The 24867-nt window shown below is 32.5% G+C and overlaps 1 protein-coding gene across 2 annotated transcripts in view; it reads right to left on the bottom strand.

The window, feature by feature from the left end:
* Window positions 1-926: 926 nt before the first annotated feature.
* The window catches only part of LOC134706777 (uncharacterized), a 57096-nt gene continuing 33155 nt past the window's right edge, over window positions 927-24867 (bottom strand). For both annotated transcript variants that reach the window (XM_063566043.1, XM_063566044.1), the window contains 2 exons: window positions 20994-21119; window positions 927-11780 (listed from right to left, as the gene is read on the bottom strand). In XM_063566043.1, the coding sequence (XP_063422113.1) occupies window positions 6978-11750 (4773 nt within the window). In that variant the 5' untranslated portion in view covers window positions 11751-11780; window positions 20994-21119 and the 3' untranslated portion in view covers window positions 927-6977. The remainder of the gene's footprint in view (window positions 11781-20993; window positions 21120-24867) is intronic.

Genomic DNA, 24867 nt, shown 5'->3' with positions numbered 1-24867 from the left:
ATATAGTGTTCATCATGTTGGGATGTGAACTGGGCAGGTTTCATGTGTTTTATATTGTGTTCATCCTGTTGGTACATGAACTTGGCAGGTTTTCTGTGTTTTATATAGTGTTCATCCTGAATGTATGTGAACTGGGCGGGTTTTAAGTGTTTATATAGTGTTCTTCCTGTTGGGATGTGAACTGGGCAGGTTTCATGTGTTATATATTGTGTTCTTCCTGTTGGTACATGAACTGGACAGGTTTTATGTGTTTATATAGTGTTCATCCTGTTGGTACATAAACTGGACAGGTTGTATGTGTTTATATAGTGTTCATCCTGTTGGTACATAAACTGGACAGGTTTTCTGTGTTTATATAGTGTTCATCCTGTTGGTACATGAACTGGACAGGTTTTCTGTGTTTTATATAGTGGTAATCCTGTTGGTATGTGAACTGGTCAGGTTTTCTGTGTTTTATATAGTGTTCATCCTGTTGGTATGTGAATTGAGCAGGTTTTCTGTGTTTTATATAGTGTTCATCCTGTTGGTATGTGAACTGAGCAGGTTTTCTGTGTTTTATAGTGTGCATCCTGTTGGTATGTGAACTGGTCAGGTTTTCTGTGTTTTATATAGTGTTCATCCTGTTGGTATGTGAACTGGTCAGGTTTTCTGTGTTTTATATAGTGTTCATCCTGTTGGTATGTGAACTGAGCAGGTTTTCTGTGTTTTATAGTGTGCATCCTGTTGGTATGTGAACTGAGCAGTTTTTCTTGTGTTTTATATAGTGTTCATCCTGTTGTTATGTGAATTTGGCAGGTTTTCTGCCTTTAATTTTCAAAGATTGGTTGCTAGTTGTCTCATTTGCAATCCTATTACATCTCTTTCTTCCTATATGGTCAAGGAATCATAACTAACATACATCCATGATAGGTGTAATGAAACAAAACTTTTATAATATACAAACAATTTTATTGCATCCAATATCAATTGTCCAACAAGTCAACAGTTTGCCTTTGGCAAGCAAAACAACATACAACAATGTACAATAAAAATTGGCTTTAAGCACTCATAATCATGATTATGATAAATGTGATCATGATGGACGGTTGATCCTATATGAACTAGCATAAGGATCTGTGATAAGCACTACTCTATGGATTTCAGAATAACTGTGTATGATTCATCTCAACATATACTTCAAAGCTTGTTAAACAAGCAATAATAGATTTTTAGCTACTAATAGTAAGACTAATTTCAAGAAATGTTTCAATTATTGAAAATTCATTTGCATGGCTGTCCTGCTATGCAGAATCTGAGTAAATTCAATTTGACTAGTGGATAAATAGTTTCAAATATTTGTTAAGTTAAGCCTTTTTCAAATACAAAAACACTCTGCATGTATCAATTTCAATTGGTAAATATGTAAACAAGTAATCATTGTATCAATGAAAATAATCTTACCAGGATGTAGAATGAAAATAATCTTACCAGGATGTAGAATGAAAATAATCTTACCAGGATGTAGAATGAAAATGTTTTCTACTTTCTGTATTAATTTAACAACACAAGTAGTGTACACTTTAACGTGTACAAATCAAGTAAAAAATGAAAACTGACTTGATTATGTTTTGTAGAACAAAATTATAAAACTATTACAGTACTAGCTTTAACAGTCCAAAAGCATATTTACATGATATACCAGGTTGCTTTAATAATTCATTTATAAAGGATAACCCAATCATTGGATAGACCTGTGAGGATTGTCTCCCTTGAGACCAAACCATTGTTTAAATTAGTGAAATATGTACTGTAGTAAAAATAAAAAATATTATCTTAATCATCTCATGAAAAAACAATTGTTGACTTAAACAATAATTGAAGAAACAATCAAATCTTTGAATTGTAACATTAAGCTATTAAAAAGGCACAATTCAAAAATTAGCCTACCAACCAATGAGTACCGGAAAATAATTTGATAGCACAGGGTGCACTTTTTACTCCTAATTTGAGTATCTTCTTAAGGATTTTTTTTTGTACAACCAAATTACAATAGTCTTAACATTTTATGTTAAAATAAGGAAACAATCTGCTTCAATTTTGTCTTGTCTAACAAGAATGAATAAATTTAAAACACACAACATCATAAAACAATTAAACATCCCAAACAGTTTCTACTATCTCTATTTGAAGTCATAAATATGCCACTAATATCCTTCTGGTCCTAATATGAAGTAATGATTGAAATCACTTAAAATTTAAAGCAGAACTAAAAACTTTTTAAAGTTCTTCCACTGAAAAAAATACAACACGGATTGGCCTAAAATACATTTATCATTAAATGAAACACATATGGCCTTATCCAGTATTTAACAACTTGTTTCACCCTTGTGCATAAGATAAATAGTGCTATATATTTCAAATTTAAATATTTTGTCATCACCATGGCAATAAATATAAAATAGAGAGTAAAAGTTTCCTACATAAATCAATTGGTAATACAAGTTTGGAACTTGCATGCACACTGTTCAGAATATTAAATTCATATGTCATAGCCTATTTCTTGTTGTAACATAGATAACAAAGAAGAATTCTATTTCAGAGTAGGAATAGCACTTACTATTTGTTCTGCTAAACTGGATTATTATGAGAGTCCCGTCTCTATACTGTTACATTTTTCTAACAGTCTAATTTCAGATCTTACAATTTAGAAATTTTTAGCATGTTCTCCAAATCATCAAATAGCACATTATATGTAGATTGCAAACTTAATTACAACACTAACGTAGATTTAGTTTCTTTTCCTTTGGCCCTGTTTTGCAGGGCAAGCAAAGGGTTAAAATGTTACAGAAAATCCATGAGAATTCAAACCTGAAATTATAGCACTATTTTTACATACAAATATTTTGATATACCTGAATTGAGCTATTTTACAAATTTTTTTTTATCATGCCATTATAAAGTCACAACAATATACATGATTTGGATTTCAGAAACATTGCCTACATGCTCTGACCAAAATGATCATTTGTGAGAAAATGAAAATACTAACATGATAAAACACTGTTACTGCCAATTTCTTGCAGTATTGTGATTTTAAGGGTTAAATGCATTCATTGACCTTTTCCTTGACCAATCAGACTTAAGAGTTAATTCTAGCAGCAATGATATTTTGGCTGACTGGACCAAAGAACTTGTTTCCATATGGAAACTTTCATACATTAGTTCTGCAAAGTTTGTATCAATTTTAATGGGGATGTTGAAAATAAAAGAGTCACTAAATGGATGACATACATGCTGCATATACCTCAAAATAACCCTTTGGTCCATATGAGCTAAACACCAATTAAATAAATATGTCTACAATCAATGAGCAATGCTTGTTAGCTTTATCTATTCAATAGCACCATAACATTGTACAATACCAAACTATAGTTTAAAAGAGCTTGTATTTCTTGGGAGAAACCTAGGGTTTATGTCAGTAAGGGTCATCAAAAGCTTTCACAAAATATTAATTCATTAAAACAAACATGATCAATTTCACTTCCAACCATGTTAGCCCTTTAAGTTTAAATAAATGCACAGAAACCCTTTTTTGACTTAAGCTCTTTTTAGCTCAGATATGAATATAGTAAAAGCAGTTACTACTAAAATGCAGGATTTTAACAAAGGTTTTACATAAAACCAAAGTGCATTGAGGGGCTTAATCTTGCTGTATGTGTATGGTGAAATAGTAGTTAGGAAATATTTTTTAATTGAGTTATCTCCCTTTGTCCATAGTAGGAATATTTCACCTTGCATGTTAATTGTTTTCTAAACAAAATATGTGGTAATGAGATACACATACTTTATGGTTAATCATTAAAAAATTGTTTGGAAATTGACATGGATAGGATCTTAAGGAGGCTCGAGGGTATAAAAATTTCAGAAAAAATTAAACATTTGTTTTTCAATACAAATTTCATTTGTTACCTTTTGTTGTTGTTACTTTATCATATGGGACAAAAATCTTTCAAAACAATCAATTCGTGTTGGCCCCAGATGACTTTTAAAATGTATACATCATTGAAAAAGTTCCAAATTATCTCCCTTTGGTGAAAAAAATGCCATTTTTTGGCTTTAAAATTGAAATATCTTTTTCAACACATCGGTGACCTATATTTTTTAATATAATTTCCATATAAGCTGTACTTAAACTAAATTATTGTAAAATTTGAGCGATTTCTGTAATAAATTTCTTTTTTTATTTCGATATTACCTTTATTTTTCCTATTACTTCAACAGAAAAAAGCCATTTTTACAAAAATGTATGCTTCTTTCGTAGGCAGATTGTGAGCGCAAATGAACGGTGACCCCACTTTTTTATTTTATTTTTCTATTAACTTTAAGATAAAGTTCATTTATTGAAAATTATAGAGAAATCCTATATAAATGATTTAGACCCGCGAACCCCCTTAAACTTGGTAACCTCATGTTTACTCACAAAAAACATTTAAGGAGGGTGGCTGAAATTATGCTTAACAGCAAGTGACCAGGACTTAATTGAACTTTATCCCAACATCCTTAACTAACTTAATAGCAATTAAGAACATCTGGGACAAACCAGACTCTCCAAAAATTAGTCATTACAAACCAGCAACAAAATGCTAGGCAAGAAGTTAGAATAGTGATCACTAGTCAGATGAACTAACTTTACTGTTAACAAATTAGCTGGTATGTGAAAAATCCTACTTGGCATGTTGGTCTAGTATGACCTTAAAATGCAATTGATCTAAATTTATATTTAAAATATTCCACTCCGGACATTAACCATCATTTAATACAAAGAAAAAGATTTTTGAGTTAACTATTCGAAAACAAAAGTTTAAGCCATATTAATGCATAAAATAAAAAAGTCTTTAAGCACTGAATTTAATTGGGTGAACTGTATTTTGTTGTTAGCACTGCAATTAACATACATCTCTGTATGTATAACCTACGTATGTATGTAAGACACACATGTTTCAACCTACATGTTGTACTATATGTACATAAAGAAATAGTTGATTATTGACCTAGTTAAAGTATTTTTCCATATTTGATTAACTAAATTGACCTGACAATATGCACATATGTTTCATATCTTTAAACATTAAATGAAGGGAAATATTTCAGTTTGAAACTGTAGGAGTTGGATGGATAAAGTATGCACCAACAATGTAAGCTCAAATTGTTTTGCGATTCATTCTGTTGGAATCACAATCTACATCCTTACAGTGTGCTCATTATTGGTAAAAATATATTTATTCTATGGGACAACACCCTTCACTGTATTCCATCAGCCTTATGCAAAAAGGGGTGGAGAATTAAACCTTTTGAAATGATAATTTTATTTTTCGCAAAATTTCTTTTTATGCTACAATTTGCCAGTTTCTAATAAAAGATTTAACGAGTAACAAAAACCCACCTACATAAAAGCTCACATCAAATAATAAAAATCTTGAAATTACAAAAACTAAGCAAAAAGCATAAAATATACATGTAATTAGGAGCCACAGATAATAATTTAGTCCATGGCCTAAAATGTAGGCATAAAATAGAAGTTCTTTCACTTCTAATACATTTCCCAGAACTATGAAATAATCACAATTAGTATGAAGACATTAACAACTTTCAAACATAACAAATGGTACAGGCTAATCTAAACACTCATATATTTCGTTGTACAAAATATCACCTTGAGTACATACATCTAATGTAAGCCTATGTACAAATTATGCATTGATTCATTCAAATATCTGATAACAGTACATGGTAAAAAATGATCGTTACGAAACACAACAAAACTTTTTAAAAGACAATTGTTGATTTAAATGTTGTCCTGAATCTAATGCATTCTGTTGTTACTATACCGAAGTCTAGACAATATAAATTCATATTTTTAGCATCTGACATTTTGGATAGAAAATATAACATAACGGTTCATTGAATTTTAAAATAAACATTGATTTATCTTCTAAATTAAACATGCACTGTAAATTTAGAATTTTTTGTCTGCAATTATTATTGAGATTGTTGACAATGCCTGAATAGGCAAAAACGTGAGTTTCATGATTATAATTTCAATTCATTCTGCTTATGAATAATGCTATCAAAATTTAAATGCATTTATAATTCTTATGTAACATATCCAGATGCAAATTTCACAATAATACAAACATCTAAAATTTCAGAATTTACAGTAATTTTTGTTTATCAAAGTAAACATTAAGCACCAAAATCTTATCTAAAATCTATATTAATCTTATTTCCTATTGGCACTTTAAATTCATTAATACAATCAACTGACTGAGGTCTGAGGTACAACATGGTCAACAGCAGTCTTAATTGAAATGAGCAAATGAACTTAATTCCAAAGATTCCCTTGGTTACCTTCAATATTTGAATTATCCTCTCAGAAATAAAAGTTAACTGATAGGAGCCTGTAGCACTCGTGTAATATCTCAGTGGTAGATCCAGGGGGTTGGAACCCCCATTTTTTTGGGGAGGATCAATGCATTTGAATGGGGACATATGGTTGACCATTCCCCTGTATCTATATTAACAATAGACAACAGATGTCAAGTGATGGCAATAGCTTAAAATTGGCCCTTTAGACCATGCAAGTTACAGAAATCTTAATATTCTTAAAGTATTTTTTTTTATAATTTATATTTGAATTATTTCAATATGTTCAAGCTTTTCAATGCTAAATTCATTTAGTATATACTTTTATACAAATCAATTTAAAACTGACCATTTGACCATATAGTATAGGTCTTCATAATTCTTAGAATCAAATATTAGAAGCCTTATGTTTTTGGATCCATTGTACTCATATAAAATGGCCACTTTGAAATATATGTATAAAAATTGAGAGAGAAAAAAGTTGACAATATCTGATATTAAAATGTTCGCCATTTATAACAAATGACTTCATTAACAAGTATGACACAATAATATCAATATCAAAACATTCTATTTCAATTCTTTGCTGGTTTTCTTCCAACTTGACTGCGAGTTACTCGGTCCCATACAAACGGCAATTGGTGCCTAGCTTCAGTCTTACCAGAACATTTACCTAGTTTTGAATCATCCATACCATCCATATTCAAACTAGATATATTAGATTCTTGATCAGATTCTGATTTAGTATCTGGCTGTTCTGAATCACAGCTATTTGTTGACAATACACTAGGACTTCTTGTATTCCCAGGACTTTTATCCTTTCTAAATACTTTTGGTTCAATGACATCATTATTCAAACTTGTTATAAATTTGCGTTTTGAACCAAACTTTTTATGAAGGTAAAGAGTATCACTATCACTACTGTCATCTATTTTCTGTGTTGCTGAGTCACAACTGTTCTGGCGTGAAATCTCCATTTTAATTTCCAAATTAGAATCTGATTCATTTGACTGTTTATCAGATTGTGATTGTACATTTGGAGTAAGAGGTCCTGTCTGACTGTCGACAACAGATAATGTTTTCTTTATCATATCTGAACTGCTGTCAGGACTAGCTGTGATGACCATTGAGTCTGCTGCACTTTTAGTAACACTTGTTGAAGATATTATCTCCTCTTGTTTACTTTCAAATTGACCTTTCTGAAAATCTCCAATGAGTCTCTTTTTCATAGAAACAGTAACGTCATTTGTATCCTTGGTTTCTATATGACTTTTTATATGAATTTGATATGCAGCTTCATCTAAAAATTTATCACTGCATGTTGAACAAGAATAAATCGTTATTTCAGGATGTATTGAATTCATGTGCTCCTTTAAAAAGTCAGATGAGGCAAACGGTATATTACATTCTTTACACACATTTGAGATGTCCCCTCTAGAATCGTCTTTACTTTTGATATCTTCTCCAGAATTAGAATTCATATTCTGTTGATCAGAAGTAAAACTAGGATCAAATGGATTGTTTATTTTTGGATGTCCATGTTGTCTGCAGTGGCGCTTGTATGCACCAAAATCGTTCAATTGAAAAGTCTGCCCACATTCATGGCACTCAAGATATTTCCTGTTTCCACCATCAGACTCCATTTTCTGGATATCACATGCACCATCTGACGACATATAATCCATGTTTTCTTCTTTTACAATAGCTACAGTTTCTGTATCACCTTCTTGATTGACTGGGACTCTCATGGTCTTAGTATGACTGAGAGCCCTGGGGTTTTCAGCCACGCTGATTTTATTTTCATCCACAGAACTCGTAGACAAAGTATTTGGGTGCTGCGCAACCAATATGGCTTGTTGGTTTGGTGATGGTGAAAGCAAAGCAGTTTTTGCAGTTTTTGTTTCAGATATTGTTTGAACAATTGTATGCTCAGCTCGTGGTTCAAATCCATGTTGGTTTCTGAAATGTTTTCTAAATCCATATGGACTACCATAAGTTTGACCACATAAACGACAAATCAAATACAAGATATCTGTTGGGGAATGACTGCCAAGAATATTTTGTATTGGTTCATGCCTGGAAACATTTGGTCCTTTTTTCTGATCTTGCGGCAGATGAACTGACTGATTTATTGGACTTTGAACTTTAATGCAATTGTCAGTTGAAATCATGTCATCATTCAGACTTGATGTCTGAGGTGACATAGTAACTTGTACACGAGAATTTGGTCTATAATTATGACAATCATTTTGACCTTGTAAAGACTGTTGTACTGGCATCTGACTGTAACTACGGTTACCTGTATCACTTTCAGATGGTCTGAGCATGTTTTCTGTCCTGTTTTGAGCTTCATAATTAGGATAAGCTACCTGAGTTTGTGAAGAGTATTGTGAACTAACAGCTTGTTTATGTGGATGAGAACCAGAGTTCTCCTCAAATACACCCTTTTCAAACTGTCCTTTAACAAGATACTCAAAACCAGAATAACATTTACTTGCTGGTCGAGTTATTGGAACTTCTTTCGGTTTAGTTTTGACTTTACATGTTAAGTCTAAAGGCTGCATGTCTTGATCAACATTAGAATCTTCTCTATTTACTGAAAAGTCTAACGCATGCTCATGACGGGGCTGTCTATTTACTTTTTCTTCAGAACGACTTGGTATCCTTGGCGGTATTTCTACTGCTTCAGGCTGCCTATATTTAGTTTCTGGTCGAACAGCTGCATGTGGGGGAGTCTGAAATACAGCTCTATTAGGGTGAAATTCACGAACAGATGGAATTGGGGGAGATGATGGGAAAAGTTGTGGTGGTTTCTGGGATTGCTGTTTAAAGTAATGTTGGGGTGGCACTGGACCCAGAGCCATAGCAGATGAAACTGATGGATTTCTATTATGTCCTTCTACATTATACTGAGGAGATCGATGCATTGGACCTGCCATTCTAGGAGCTACCTGACTTATTTGAGCATTTCTCATTGGTGTGTCCACATATCCTGCACCGTTATTTCTGTTATTCATGGGAGAATAACCTGGATGTGTTTGTCTAACATGATGCATGTTTGATGTTGGTGGGTAAATTTGATTATGATCAGAATGTGTTGGATAATGTTGTGGTGATGGCATCATTGCCCGGGGCATCTGCTGAGTACTCTCATTTGAATACGGAACGTGAGGCGATGGTGACATCTGTGGATGATTGGATGGATACGGCAGTTGTCGTGGTGACGCTTGTTGGTATGGTTGACCTGGAGACATCTGGTGCTTGGAATGAAGTTCATTTGAATGAAAATTTTGTGAACTACTGACTACTGGTCGTGTTGAAAAATGTTGTGGATAGTTTCGATTCATATGTTGTTGAGCATTAGGTGAAATCTGCTGGTTGCCTGTCTGGTAATTTGTTCGACTATCAGGTGAATTGGTAAGATAACCTGGAACAGCTTGGGGATAAGGCTGCTGAAATCCCCTATTACTTATTGGTTTTTGTGAAGCCTGTGGTCCATTGCTGTACCTTGAAGGTGGATATCCAGGAGAAACAGGATATCGGGCTGACTGGTAACCAGGGGATGGCACATTTTGTTTAGGTGATAAATTTGAAGGTATTACATGTTCTCTTGGTGAATGTCCATGCCATGAATTTGGACTATGATTGTAATATGGAGATACAGGTGACTGATCTAATGGTGATCTGGAATAACTTCCTCCTGGTGACATTGCACTTTTAAATGATCCCCGACTATTTCCATCAAATGTATCTATTCTAGGGGGCTGGAGATAACGACTTTGATCTCTGTTGACATCAGGATATATATCTGACACTTTTATTAATTTAGGAGGACCCAAATGTTCTAAATCATAAGCCTCTAAAGATTTATGACGTTTCATTTCTATACTTGCCTCTTGAGCACTAAAACTATGACTTCTGTCCCTGTAATGCCTTACAGGTTCACCTACTAAACTTTGACTACGTTCCCTATGAATTGTCCTTAGATCATTTTCTTTATGTTGGAAACGTTCATCTGGTTGTTTAGATGGTGTGCGCTCCTGTCCCCTTATTTCTTCGTTGTCCTTCTTTGAGGAATTTTGAAAACTCTTTTCCAGAACCTTTTCTATATGATCCTTTAAATAAACTACTTTACTTTTATTGATTGACATGTCATCTGGTGGTTTGGCCTCAGTTCTTGGTCTATCACTAGTGTCTTTGACCAATAGTTCGTTTCGTATTTCATTTTTGATTGTATGAAGATGATTTCTGTTGGGGATTCTATTGTCGGATATCTGTCTTACATTCTCTGACACCTGCTTACACCCATTGGAATTTGGTCCAGAATCAACTGATTTAGTTTTTTGTAATGAATTATCTAAAACTTTTTCAATTAGGGTTTGAAATGTAGTTGTCTCACGATTCCCTTCCTTTTGTTTTGATACTCCTTGTGTATTTATTTCCATTTTCAAATTGTTTTGATTTTCTACATTTTGCACCTGTTCAAGATTTCCAGTTTTACAGTTTTGTGACTGTACTAAATTTGTATTGTTATCCTGTACAACTTTGTTGACTTCTTCGCTTCTACTTGATAGTGAATGACTTGTACTACTATCAAATGTATCTCTATTTTCTTGTTTAATTAACTGTAACGATGTTTGATTTGAATCCACTACAGATTTATTTTTTCCTTCTATATCAGATTCATAATTTTTGGATGACAAACAACTCGTAATTAAATTGTCAATTCTATCCTTTAAAAATACAGTCTCTAAACTTTTAGGTTTATCCTTTGCATTATGTTTTGCTGTAATTTCTTTCAGTTTTTCATTTGTCATTTCCGTGCGAGTGGCTGATTTCTTACCAGGAGCAGATATACTTTCTTTCTCTTTAGTAATTTTGACCTGGTCCTTTTCCAAACATCCACTCTCATCTGTCTGTTGCTCTTGTTTAATATTTTGTAAATTTGGCGATTGAGCATTTTCAGTAGACTTTCTAAATTCTGATGAAACACTCATACCTAGGTTTTTATTTTCCCTGAAATCAGCATGTGATTTTTCGAATAGATCATCATTAGGCTCTAGATGAGATTTTTTATAAACATCATCAGTGAGCTCGGTACTAGTTTTAGTATCAATTAGCTCAGTTTTATCCTTTTCCTTTTGTTCATTTGTTGTGCTTTGCTCAGAATTATTCACTTTCACTTTATTTTCAAGTCCTACATCTGAATCTGTTATAAACTTTTCATTACTTTTCTTCCCAGAATTCACTTTAGCAGAATCATTTTCTTCATCTGCTTCCTGTAGCATACGACTTATAATATTTTTGAATCCCTCATCCTGGTCATCAACTGACATCTGTTGTCCCATTAGGCTACAGAATGTTGTTGACCCAAACGTCTGAAACACATAAAAATAATCAATTTTAAAAATATGTTGGCATTTTTGTCTTAAAAAAGAAACATCTGATTATTAAGAGGTAACATATTTAACTGATGTAGAAACAGATGGAAATAATACATTTTTATTAGATACAATTAGAGTCTCTTTTAGTGTTTTTATGTTGTATATTTTGCTTTACATTGACGATTTTTGAGTTGGACCCGATGGACTCACTAAAGTATAGAAAGATGGTTATCTGCTTTACAGCAGTAATATAAGTGTCAATGAGGTGTTTGTTAGGTTGTGTCAGATGTAGTCACATACAGTCAGAAAGAGGATGTACAGTATTAAGGGAGTGCCACACAGTTTCGATTGATAGTTACACTTGTTCTCTAACCCAATATGCAACTATTCTTTTAGCGAACAATAATCTATTCATCATTTTCTTTTCAATACATTCCATTTGTTTTACATTCCATGTATTTGATTACTTTGCCTGTACACTGCTAAAATATCACAAAACCATGTTTGCCTGTACACTGCTAAAATATCACAAAACCATGTTTGCCTGTACACTGCTAAAATATCACAAAACCATGTTTGCCTGTACACTGCTAAAACATTAAACAAAACCATGTTTGCCTGTACACTGCTAAAACATAACAAAACCATGTTTGCCTGTACACTGTTAAAACATATTAAAACCATGTTTGCCTGTACACTGTTAAAACATAACAAAACCATGTTTGCCTGTACACTGTTAAAACATAACAAAACCATGTTTGCCTGTACACTGCTAAAACATTTAACAAAACCATGTTTGCCTGTACACTGCCAAAACATAACAAAACCATGTTTGCCTGTACACTGCCAAAACATAACAAAACCATGTTTGCCTGTACACTGCCAAAACATAACAAAACCATGTTTGCCTGTACACTGCTAAAACATTTAACAAAACCATGTTTGCCTGTACACTGCCAAAACATAACAAAACCATGTTTGCCTGTACACTGTTAAAACATAACAAAACCATGTTTGCCTGTACACTGCTAAAACATTTAACAAAACCACGTTTGCCTGTACACTGCCAAAACATAACAAAACCATGTTTGACTGTACACTGCTAAACATTTAACAAAACCATGTTTGCCTGTACACTGCCAAAACATAACAAAACCATGTTTGCCTGTACACTGTTAAAACATAACAAAACCATGTTTGCCTGTACACTGCCAAAACATAACAAAACCATGTTTGCCTGTACACTATTAAAACATAACAAAACCATGTTTGCCTGTACACTGCCAAAACATAACAAAACCATGTTTGCCTGTACACTGTTAAAACATAACAAAACCATGTTTGCCTGTACACTGCTAAAACATAACAAAACCATGTTTGCCTGTACACTGCCAAAACATAACAAAACCATGTTTGCATGTACACTGCCAAAACATAACAAAACCATGTTTGCCTGTACACTGCCAAAACATAACAAAACCATGTTTGCCTGTACACTGTTAAAACATAACAAAACCATGTTTGCCTGTACACTGTTAAAACATAACAAAACCATGTTTGCTTGTACACTGCCAAAACATAACAAAACCATGTTTGCCTGTACACTGCCAAAATATAACAAAACCATGTTTGCCTATACACTGTTAAAACATAACAAAACCATGTTTTCCTGTACACTGTTAAAACCTAACAAAACCATGTTTGCCTGTACACTGTTAAAACATAACAAAACAAAATTTGCCTGGATAGTGTAACAATAATGTTTTCTTGTAACAAAACTTTGTTTCCCCTTAACAAAACTATGTTTGTTCATAACAACACCATGCTTGCCTTAACATAATAACAATACTTTATTTAAAGAAGGTCACATAGTTAGCTTTATTTGTTTGTTTGTATCAAAAAAGTTTGCCTGAATCAAAACTATGATGAAGTTTTCTATAATTGTGATACAATTTGTCCCAAAAGTAGTACACCACACTTTTAAAATATCATTGACAAAGAGCAGGCGAGATTTAAAAAAAAAAAAAATTCTGTATAAAGAAATGCACTATGAAATAACGGTGTTTGCAGACCAATTGACTATCAGTAATACTTCTTCACATGCATACTTAATTAGAAGACTTTCCATCAAATTTCTTAGACACAAAAAACATGTCAACTCTTTTATCAAACCCTGTTTTCACAACCTATTCATTTGATAAATCATTGATCTTATAAAAGATTCTTTTTTATCAAATTAGACAATTCTGGTTCATTTTGTCTGGTTTATCCTTATAAATTTACCATGAACTGTCTAGAAGACACAAAAGAGCATGTTGTTAGAGTCACAGTCTTCATTATTATTAAAATCAGTCGTTCTAAAATTATCTCTTATTGTTACCAATCTATTGTCTTGAGAAACTTTATAAAAGTTAAGACAGCCATTCTTAGACAAAGAAATGATTTATATAACTACAGTGATGTGAACCTTTTTTAATATAAATAAGATGAATTTCCTAGGAAATGATATCTGTAGGTGTGAGAGCACTTATACATTTGATTTCACATATTTTTTCCTCATTCCCTCCTTTTACCATCTTGGATATAAATTGTTGGTCTGGAAATATACATTTCCTGGGGGAAGCCCTGTACAATTATTTTTTTTCATATTTTTTATCCAATATTTTGTGACCTGATTATCTAGAGGTAAAGGTGGTTTCTTTGCAGAAAAAATATTTTGATGTCTTTTAAAAATTAAACAATTAGCTGTCAGAATGCAGAAAGAGATATAATTTATTTTCTTAGAGTGGGTCATGTCAGAAAGTTCCTAATGTTAAAAACTAACATATGAATACATGTTCCTTCTATTTCAAACAGTATGGAAACTTTATCTGTATAACTTTTATTTTTTATTTCAGCTAGGCGTTTTTCTAGTTGAAAAATAAGAGAATTTAATAGTAATAAAAAAAATAATATGAAAAACATTTGATTTAAAAATAAAACAATGTTTCAAGAGTTTTTACAAATCAAGGTTAATGGAAGTTCAATGTATATTTTTTTATCAACTAATTTATTTCAAACTGGCTATTATCAAGGTGACACAAAGGAAACAAACAAACAACTTAATGTAAAGAATGATCCTTAACTGATTGACAAACAAGAGGCTGTCACAACGACAGCAAACCGGATTTATTAACATTTATTTGTATACTGCCAATATCACAAGAACCAGAACTGATGAACGGTGAAAGTGAAAATCGTCAATATCAAATTTGACCTCCATTTTGTCATCAGTATCAACATATCAAAATTTGAGAAGCTTAGGTTGAATGGTTCATGAGTAAATGCACAGACACCACTGAAAAACCCATTTTTCAATCTTTCAAGAACCATAACTCCTGAAAGGTAAAAGTCAAAATCGTCATTATTGAACTTGAGGCTTAAATTAAAATATTGTTTGTTTGCCCTTTACCGACCGACCCTATAAATTCGTTCCGCCTAAAAATCTTTTATTTGTATTTACCAGCAAGATTTTATTTTATTTTATTTTTTTGTTCCTACCAAAAATCTTATATTTGAATTTCCCGCTTAAAACTTTTTTACCGGAATCCTCGGATTTTATCTTTAACGTATAAGGTCCAGTCCGTTCGGTTTCACCTGAGCGTTTGACATGAACACTTGCATTTGAAGTTTCAAAGCATTTGTTTGAAATCGATGTTGAACGCTTCCTGAAATCATGATATCACGTACGTTACTCTGTACCTTTAAACTTAAAAGAGCAGGGTTCATTTACAAAAAAGTTCGTTTGATACAAAATTATCAACGTGTGTACAATTAAACTAATTTGTAAAAGGACATTGTATTCTATGTAGGGATGGCCTTTTGTGATCCGCAGATCAGGATGTTTATGTTAACGATGCCGCTATATTATTTATATCTGACATGAACCAAAAGTGACCAAATCCTGTAAAGTGGAGAATATCTGGCAGTAAAATCGCCAAGTTTTCCATACAGATAATTTATAAATGTGATATAAAATATGTGACAATTGAGTTTTAAGTCTTGTAACATTTTTATTGGAAACAAAGGCACACACGAAATTTTTAACAATCCAGAGACTTTTTCTACTAGTAATGTATGTCTGCTCGGACAAATCTTACCAGTACAAAGTTATCTTTTACAGAAAACCTTTAGGTTAGTGTACAAGGTATGAAGTACAGAATATAAGATCAAGCTCCAGGCATATTAACATTGAAGATATGTGGCACAGCTCTATATTTTGATATTTGAAAACAAAATAGTAGTACATATGAATTAGCTTCACATTCTACGTGATATTTTTTTTTCAAAACTAATAAATTGTCCCAGAAAACTTATTTGCAAAAACAAAACGGACAAAAATGACATTATGCAGATTTTGTATCTATAAAATAAAATATTATACCTACCTGCCTTCCCATGACAAATAATATACCGAGCCAAGTTATTTTTTTGGGGAAAAAAATAAAATATTTTACCTACTTACCTACCCTGTTTCAAAACATAGGGTCGGAAAAGGGCAAACAAACAATATTCTAATTTAGGCCTGACCTCCATTTTGTCATCAGTAACAACATATTAAAATTTGGGAAGCTTTGGTTGTACAGTTCAGGCGTAAATGCACGGACACGACTGGAAATGCCATTTTTCAATCTATCAAGAACCATAACTCCTGAACATTAAAAGTCAAAATCGTCATTATTGAACTTGACCTCCATTTTGTCATCAGTAACAACATATTGGAATTTGGGAAGCTTTGGTAGAACAGTTCATGCGTAAATGCAGGAACACGACTGGAAACTCCATTTTTCAATCTTTCAAGAACCAATACTCCTGGACGGTAAAAGTCAAAATCGCCATTATTGATCTTGACCTTCATTTAGTTGTCAGTAACAACATATTAAAATTTTAAAAGCTTTGGTTGAACGGTTCATGAGTTAATGCACGGGGCCAAAATAAAAAACATGTTTGTTTCCCATCGCCCCGACAGAGTCAAAAATAAGCCCCCCCAGCCAGAGTCAAAAAATTATTTTCCCCCAAAAAATCAGAATTTTTTTTATTCCCAAAAATAATTCGTTTCCATTCTGTCATTGGTTCCGATATTACCGGAAGTCTTCCCGGAACTCTCTGGAGTTATCTATCAATTTAGTAGTATGTAACAAGGGTAAACTGTCTGCTTGAAAGATGGGGTACAAGATTGCATTGTTGTCTTCTGTACGAATTAAGTACAAGGACTCTTCAAAGGTGTTACCCATCGTGGTAAATAGATTACACAGCTTTTCAAAAAGGTGCACATGGAACGACGTGTTGAACGATTTAACAACAGATGATGGAAGTGACAGTTTCTGTGTCTGATAAGATGGCTAATGGTGTGACTTTTGAGCCCGATTTTGCTGAAGAAATAAGAGTTGTTCATGATTTTGACAAGAGACTCATCTACGTCCAATTTGACATTATAAGGGAGGCACCACCTTCAAATGAAAAAAACAATAATCAGACTAATAGTAATGCACAAAATGCATTTGACGTCCTAATGAGAAAACCTTTCAAACTTGATGAAACAGCACCAAGATTTACTGGTAAGTATGTTAAAATTATTTAAGTACAAGGACTCTTCAAAGGTGTTACCCATCGTGGTAAATAGATTACACAGCTTTTCAAAAAGGTGCACATGGAACGACGTGTTGAACAATTTAACTACAGATGATGGAAGTGACAGTTTCTGTGTCTGATAAGATGGCTAACGGTGTGACTTTTGACCAATTTTTGGATTTTGGAATTATTTAAGGTAAGAATTTTCTTTATTTTCTTGAAGGTTTGAGATGGTGTATGGTTCATGTCATTATAAATTAACCTGCCCCACACCAACTCAATTTCTATCTACATCCCAAACTTTTGGCCTGGAAAATGGTGTGGGAGGGGCTAAAATGGTAACTTCCTAGGTGAAATGCTACTGAAATTTTTTACAGGTGTGGACTTTGTCATATTTTATACCCCGCCATTCATAGTGGCAAGGTTTTATGTCATACCCTCCGAAAAATTTGTAGGTGTAAAGGGGAAATATTATATACCAAACATGATAGTGATTAATTTTTTAGCTCATCTATGTGGGCTATTGCTATTCACTATATGTCTGTCATCGTCGTAAACTTTTCAAAGGTCTTCTCTTCTTGATACAAATGGGTGGATTTGAACCAAATATGGTACGAATGACTTTATGGCATCTTAAAAGGAACTGTCAGATGTTGGGATTTTCGATTGGTCAAAATACTGGCCGCTGTTACTGTTATTTCCAGTTTTATATTTTCAAGATTTTTGTGCCAGGGTAAATATCCTGGAAATTGAATACAGTATACATGTATAACAAGCAACAAACTATGGCAATTTGGAATCTACACCTTGTCATACATGTATTAATATGTTATTAATAAAAGCTTTAATAACTGTCAAATCAGAAAGTAGTAAATATACACTTTAATGCTACATTAGTTTTATGCACTAAATGTGCATATTTTAAATAGTGCTTGAAAGCAAAAGGATTGATAATCTAAATAAATACACTCAAACTGAGCACTAACAACTGATAAGTGGCCTCCAGTGGACAAGTCAAACCATCCATGACATCCAGTTGGAAAAAAAAAATTTACCTGCCTTCCTGGTCTGTTTACAAAGAGTAGACCCAGGGGAGGGGAAACAGACATTCTTTTAAATGTGGACAGGACAACATTTGATTATTGCCCCCCCGCCCGCCGTACATCCCAAATCAATAACCGACATTTTTGTCACAAAAATCCGGTTAAAAATCAGCTTTATATGGAAAAACATTTAGAACCAGATGCTCCGCAGGGCGTAGCTTTATATGACCGCAGAGGTTGAACCCTGAACGGTTGGGGCAAGTATGGACACAACATTCAAGCTGGATTCAGCTCTAAATTTGGATTGTGATTAAATTGTTGACACAGCATAGGTTTCTGACACAGAATGAATGTGTTCTAATGAACTTAAAATTTTTGTTTTCTCTAAGAGCAATTCACTATGCTGTTGAATATTAATCCTCTCAAAAAAATGTTTGAAGAAATTTTCTTTTTATTTATGAAATTTCAAATGAGAAAAATTGTACCCAATTTTTTTAATCACATCCCCCTTTCCCTTATTCCAAAACTAATCTCAATTAAAATTTCTAATGGAGTTTGCAACAATAACTACTCATTTAAATACATCATAAAATATTAAGATGTAAAAAAAACTGCTTGTTATCACTGAATGGTAAAGATTATTTTAATTTATCAGTTGGTAGTAAAAAGTGAATATACATTGTATATTGTATATAACAAAGATTTAAGTTGATTCTAGACAAAGAAAGATAACTCCAATTAAAAAAAAAATCTTGCTATTGCACAATATTGTGCAATTAGATATTTCTTGCTTTATATTCTGGACAAAGAAAGATAACTCTAATTATTTTTTTTTAGCTATTTCACAATATTGTGCAATTAGATATTTCTTGCCATTGCGCAATACTGTGCAATTGAAAAGACTTGCTATTGCACAATACTTAATATAATAATTTTAGATCCTGATTTGGACCAACTTGAAAACTGGGCCCATAATCAAAAATCTAAGTACATGTTTGGACTCAGCATATCAAAGAACCCCAAGATTTCAATCTTTGTTAAAATCAAACTAAGTTTAATTTTGGACCCTTTGGATTTTAATGTAGACCAATTTGAAAACAGGACCAAAAATGAAGAATCTACATACACAGTTAGATTTGGCCTATCAAAGAACCCCATTCATTCAATTTTTGATGAAATCAAACAAAGTTTAATTTTGGACCCCGATTTGGACCAACTTGAAAACTGGGCCAATAATCAAGAAACTTAGTACATTTTTAGATTCAGCATATCAAAGAACCCAACCGATTCATTTTTTGTCGAAATCAAACTAAGTTTAATTTTGGACCCTTTGGACCTTAATGTAGACCAATTTGAAAACGGGACCAAAAGTTAAGAATCTACATACACAGTTAGATTCGGCATATCAAAGAACCCCAATTATTCAATTTTGATGAAATCAAACAAAGTTTAATTTTGGACCCTTTGGGCCCCTTTTTCCTAAACTGTTGGGACCAAAACTCCCAAAATCAATACCAACCTTCCTTTTATGGTCATAAACCTTGTGTTTAAATTTCATAGATTTCTATTTACTTAAACTAAAGTTATTGTGCGAAAACAAAGAATAATGCTTATTTGGGCCCTTTTTTGGCCCCTAATTCCTAAACTGTTGAAAACAAAACTCCCAAAATCAATCCCAACCTTTCTTTTGTGGTCATAAACCTTATGTCAAAATTTCATAGATTTCTATTAACTTAAACTAAAGTTATAGTGCGAAAACCAAGAAAATGCTTATTTGGGCCCTTTTTGGCCCCTAATTCCTAAAATGTTGGGACAAAAACTCCCAAAATCAATACCAACCTTCCTTTTGTGGTCATAAACCTTGTGTTAAAATTTCATAGATTTCTATTCACTTTTACTAAAGTTAGTGCGAAAACTAAATGTATTCGGACGACGACGACGCCAACATGATAGCAATATACAACGAAAATTATTTCAAATTTTGGGGTCGTATAAAAAGTCCTGATAACTGTTATTGTCTCAAAATTTTCAAAGTTCATTGCTTCCCCAAAATCAGAAGAGCAGTACCAAACGTAAACGTACACACATCATAGTCAGCAAATTTTTCATTTGTAAAGAGGCATATCTCTAGAATGGTTAAAGTGATGTCATCAAAGTTCAAAGTTTATCTGTTTTAGTGGAAATAAGCATTGTGTATAAGTTTCATAACATTTGGTTGATACAAACTAAAGTTAGAGTCGAAACCAACTATGAGACGTACAACTTAATGCCCCCTCCATAGCATGACTGCTATCTTCATTAGATTTTCATAGTCCAAAGCCAATTATGTCAGAAAATATCAGAACCAAATCTATCTAACTCATCATGGAAGACTGTTTACTAAAAATAAGCTCTACTTGTGAAGGTGTTCAGGAAAAAAAAGTAACTTTTAATAACTGTTCATCCTTGAATAAAGGAGTGGTAGACCACAGATAAGGATAAAACTATATGGCCTGGTTCTCAGGACCTTTTGTGTTGCAGCCTTATTAATTAATTAGTAACATGATATACATACCAAACAAATGACAAACTATTCCATTGAACTGCACAATAAATCATAGTCTCATCTTTATTTCTATTTAGTACTTTATGAGGAGTACTGATGTTCATGACTTGAAGTAAAGTTGTTAAATCTTGATGTCTAAAAAAGTAAAAAGAAAACAAAATGACAGCTAATAAAACAAAAGGTGAAATGATGTATATGTTTAAATCCCATAAAATCTTCTATCAGACTAACTCATAAACTAACTAACACATAAACACAGGCTGAGGTCAAAAGTGTGAAACACCTTCAAAATTACACTATATATTTAAAAACATGTTAAAAAGTCCTGAAATTAGTTCTTGTACAATTTGAAAGATCTGTTTTTACCATTAAGTACATAAATATGTGCCATTTCTTGAAATAGTTTTGAAAATTATACTTATAAGAAGTCATCTTTTATCTAGATATATATGGCATAACTTTCAAGGTGTAAAAAATGTTTGTTAAAAATAAATGGCCCTGCTAGTCAGTCCCATCAGTTCTGTTCAAGTGATACTTTTCTCGCCATTAAATTTTATAATTTGAACCTTAGAATATGGTATCATTCTAAGGGGAGGAGTGTGATTGGGCACAACATAACTATTTAATACTTTTTTTCCTTTGAACTCTTTTCACTCCATTTATTTTTTTATTTAATGGACAAATCAATCTTAGTATTTTTCAACTCCATTAGATTTTTGCTAAGATGATCAATCTAAGTTACAGATGATTTGAATAATATAACACTAGAATGGGTTATCATGTCAGTGCTAAAAGGTCAACTAGAATTTTTGATTTTGGTTAAAATGTCCACTAGTAACAGGATATGCCATTGCAACATTAATGAAACTATATCATCTATATCAAGGTTTTAACATAAATGGACAAATCTGATGTAGGTAGATATTTTGAAGTTTGGGACAGAAGTTATCACAAGTGTCACAGCTAGACCATAGCTGGTCAGATAAACTTGAAACAGCCTAGAATATTCCCATGCAATCCTTCAACACTGCATTCTGTGTTTCCATACAGCCATCATCAATATGAAATTACATTACTATTGATTATGTTCAATATGGTCATGTAGAGAAGAGTGAAAATGTAACTAATGAAAAACAAGAGGCTCTCAAGAGCCTGAATCGCTCACCTTAATTTTTTTGGTTAAATCTCTCATCAATGATTATTTTGGCTTTTCAATTTATTTAAATGTTTTTTGAATCGTCCTATTTTCTTCAAAAGCAAAAAAAAAAATCATTTTCTCCTATGTTCTATTTTAGCCATAGGAGCTATGTTTCTTGACATACAAGGAAATGAAATATAAAATTTATACTAGATACTCTGAAACTCATTTAGCCTAAGTTTGGCTGAAATTGATACAGCAGTTTCAAAAGAGAAGATTTTTAAAAGTAAGTCAACATGATGAACAAATTGTGAAAAAAGTCTTTAAAGGGCAATAACTCCTTAAGGGGTCAATTGACAATTTTGGTCAAATGACTTATTTGTAGATCTTACTTTGCTTAACATTTTTGCTATTAACAGTTTATCTGTTTCTATAATAATATTCAAGATAATAACCAAAAACTGCATAATTTCTTTAAAATCATCAATTCAGGGGCATTATACCTGAAAAACAAGTTACCCAATTTGGCTGAAAATTTCAGGACAGGTAGACCTTGACCTAATAAATACTTTAACTTCTTGTCTTATTTGCTCTAAATGCTGGAGTTTTTGAGATATAAGCCAAAAACTGCATTTTACCCTGTGTTCTATTTTTAGCCATGACGGCCATGTTTTTTGACGAAATAAAAAATAAAGCGCAAACTTTATTTAATACACCCTACTGATCATTCAGTTGAAGTTTCATTGAATTTGGTTGAGTAGTTTTAGAGGAGAAGATTTTTTGAAGTTAGCAAATATGATGAACAAATCGTGAAAAATTGTCATTAAAGGACAATAACCCCTTTAGGGGTCCATTGACAATTTTGGTCATAATAACTTATTTGTAGATCTTACTTTGCTGATCATTTTTGCTGCTTACAGTTTATCTTTATCTATAATAATATTCAAGATAATGACCAAAAACTGCAAAATTTCCTTAAAATTACCAAGTAAGTGGCAGCAACTCAACAATGGGTTGTTTGATTCATCTGAAAATTTCAGGGCTGATAGATATTGACCTAATGAACATTTTTACCCTATGTCAGATTTGCTCTAAATGCTTTCACTTTTGACCCCTATGTTCTATTTTAAGTAACAGCGGCCATGTTTTTTGACGGATCAAATATCGAAGCACACACATTGTGCAGGATAATCTAAGGAACAATCATGCTAAGTTTCATCCAAATCCATTTAGTAGTTTCAGAGGAGAAGATTTTTTAAAGTTAGCAAATATGATGAACAAATTGTGAAAAATTGTCATTAAAGGACAATAACCCCTTAAGGGGTCAATTGACAATTTTGGTCATAATAACCTATTTGTAGATCTTACTTTGCTGATCATTTTTGCTGTTTACAGTTTATCTTTATCTATAATAATATTCAAGATAATGACCAAAAACTGCAAAATTTCCTTAAAATTACAAATTAAGTGGCAGCAACCCAACAATGGAATGTTTGATTCCTCTGAAAATTTCAGGGCTGATAGATATTGACCTGGTGAACATTTTTACCCACGTCAGATTTGCTCTAAATGCTTTTGTTTTTGAGATATAAGCCAAAAACTGCATTTGACCCCTATGTTCTATTTTAAGTAATGGCGGCCATGTTTTTTGACGGATCAAAAATTGAAGCACACACTTTGTGCAGGATAATCTAAGGAACAATCATGCTAAGTTTCATTCAAATCCATTCAGTAGTTTCAGAGGAGAAGATGTTTGAAAAATTGTTAACAACGACGACTGACGCCAAGTGATAAGAAAAGCTCACATGGCCTTTTAGGCCAGGTGAGCTAAAAATAAAACTGTCTGATGGTAAAGTCTTAATGTAAAAAGGTTAAATTATTGCTATGAGTTATACACCGGAAATGGCACATTAAGGTGTCATTTAAAATTAATTACACTGTCTGAAAAGTTGAAACATAAATTTATCTAATTTTCTTTAATGTTTATTTCTCTAGAAAAATAAACATGTAGAAGACAATTTATGTAAATTGTCACCTTCCTCTTGAAACAAAATAAATGAGAAATGTGTCTATTGGACACAGAAGATGCCCCCGCTTGCACATCAAGAAAAGTTATAAAGTGATATGAGACGCTACCCAAATGTGTACTTCATCTGAGTTATGTGGTAATAAGCATTGTGTATAAGTGTCATAAGATTTGGTTGAGGCTAATTTAAGTTAGAGAACAGAAACAAAAATATCAGCAATTTTACTATTTATAAAGGGGCATAACTCTAGAACAAACCAAGTGCCACCAAACTTCAAACTTGATCTGTGTTATGTGGTATTATGCACTGTATATAAGTTTCATAACATTTAATTGAGGTCAACTAAATTAAGAGAACAGAAAGCAACTTTGGGACATATATACAAGGATAAAACTTAATGGCCCCCTTCACTACAGCGGGGCATAAAAATCACAATGTTTTCTTTCATCAAACTGGTGTGTCTTTGTGTCCTGGACAGCCTAATGTGCAGAAAAAAACCATTCTATATTTGTACAAAACAAATACTCTTTAACAAAAAGCAAACATTGTCTATCTTAGAAGTCTGGTAAAATTGCCAATTATTAATCAATGGGTAATGAATGACCTAACTGTACTCTGTAAAAATAATTAATAAATATAACATTGAACTTGAAAAATTCTATTTAAATACCTTTTTGTTTTACAAATCAATCAATTTGAATTATCCTTCCAATCACAA

This window comes from Mytilus trossulus, chromosome 2, assembly GCF_036588685.1.
Source record: "Mytilus trossulus isolate FHL-02 chromosome 2, PNRI_Mtr1.1.1.hap1, whole genome shotgun sequence".
Lineage (NCBI taxonomy): Eukaryota > Metazoa > Mollusca > Bivalvia > Mytilida > Mytilidae > Mytilus > Mytilus trossulus.
The sequence above is the reverse complement of the archived record's forward strand: the minus strand, read 5'-3'. Positions and strand labels throughout refer to the sequence as shown.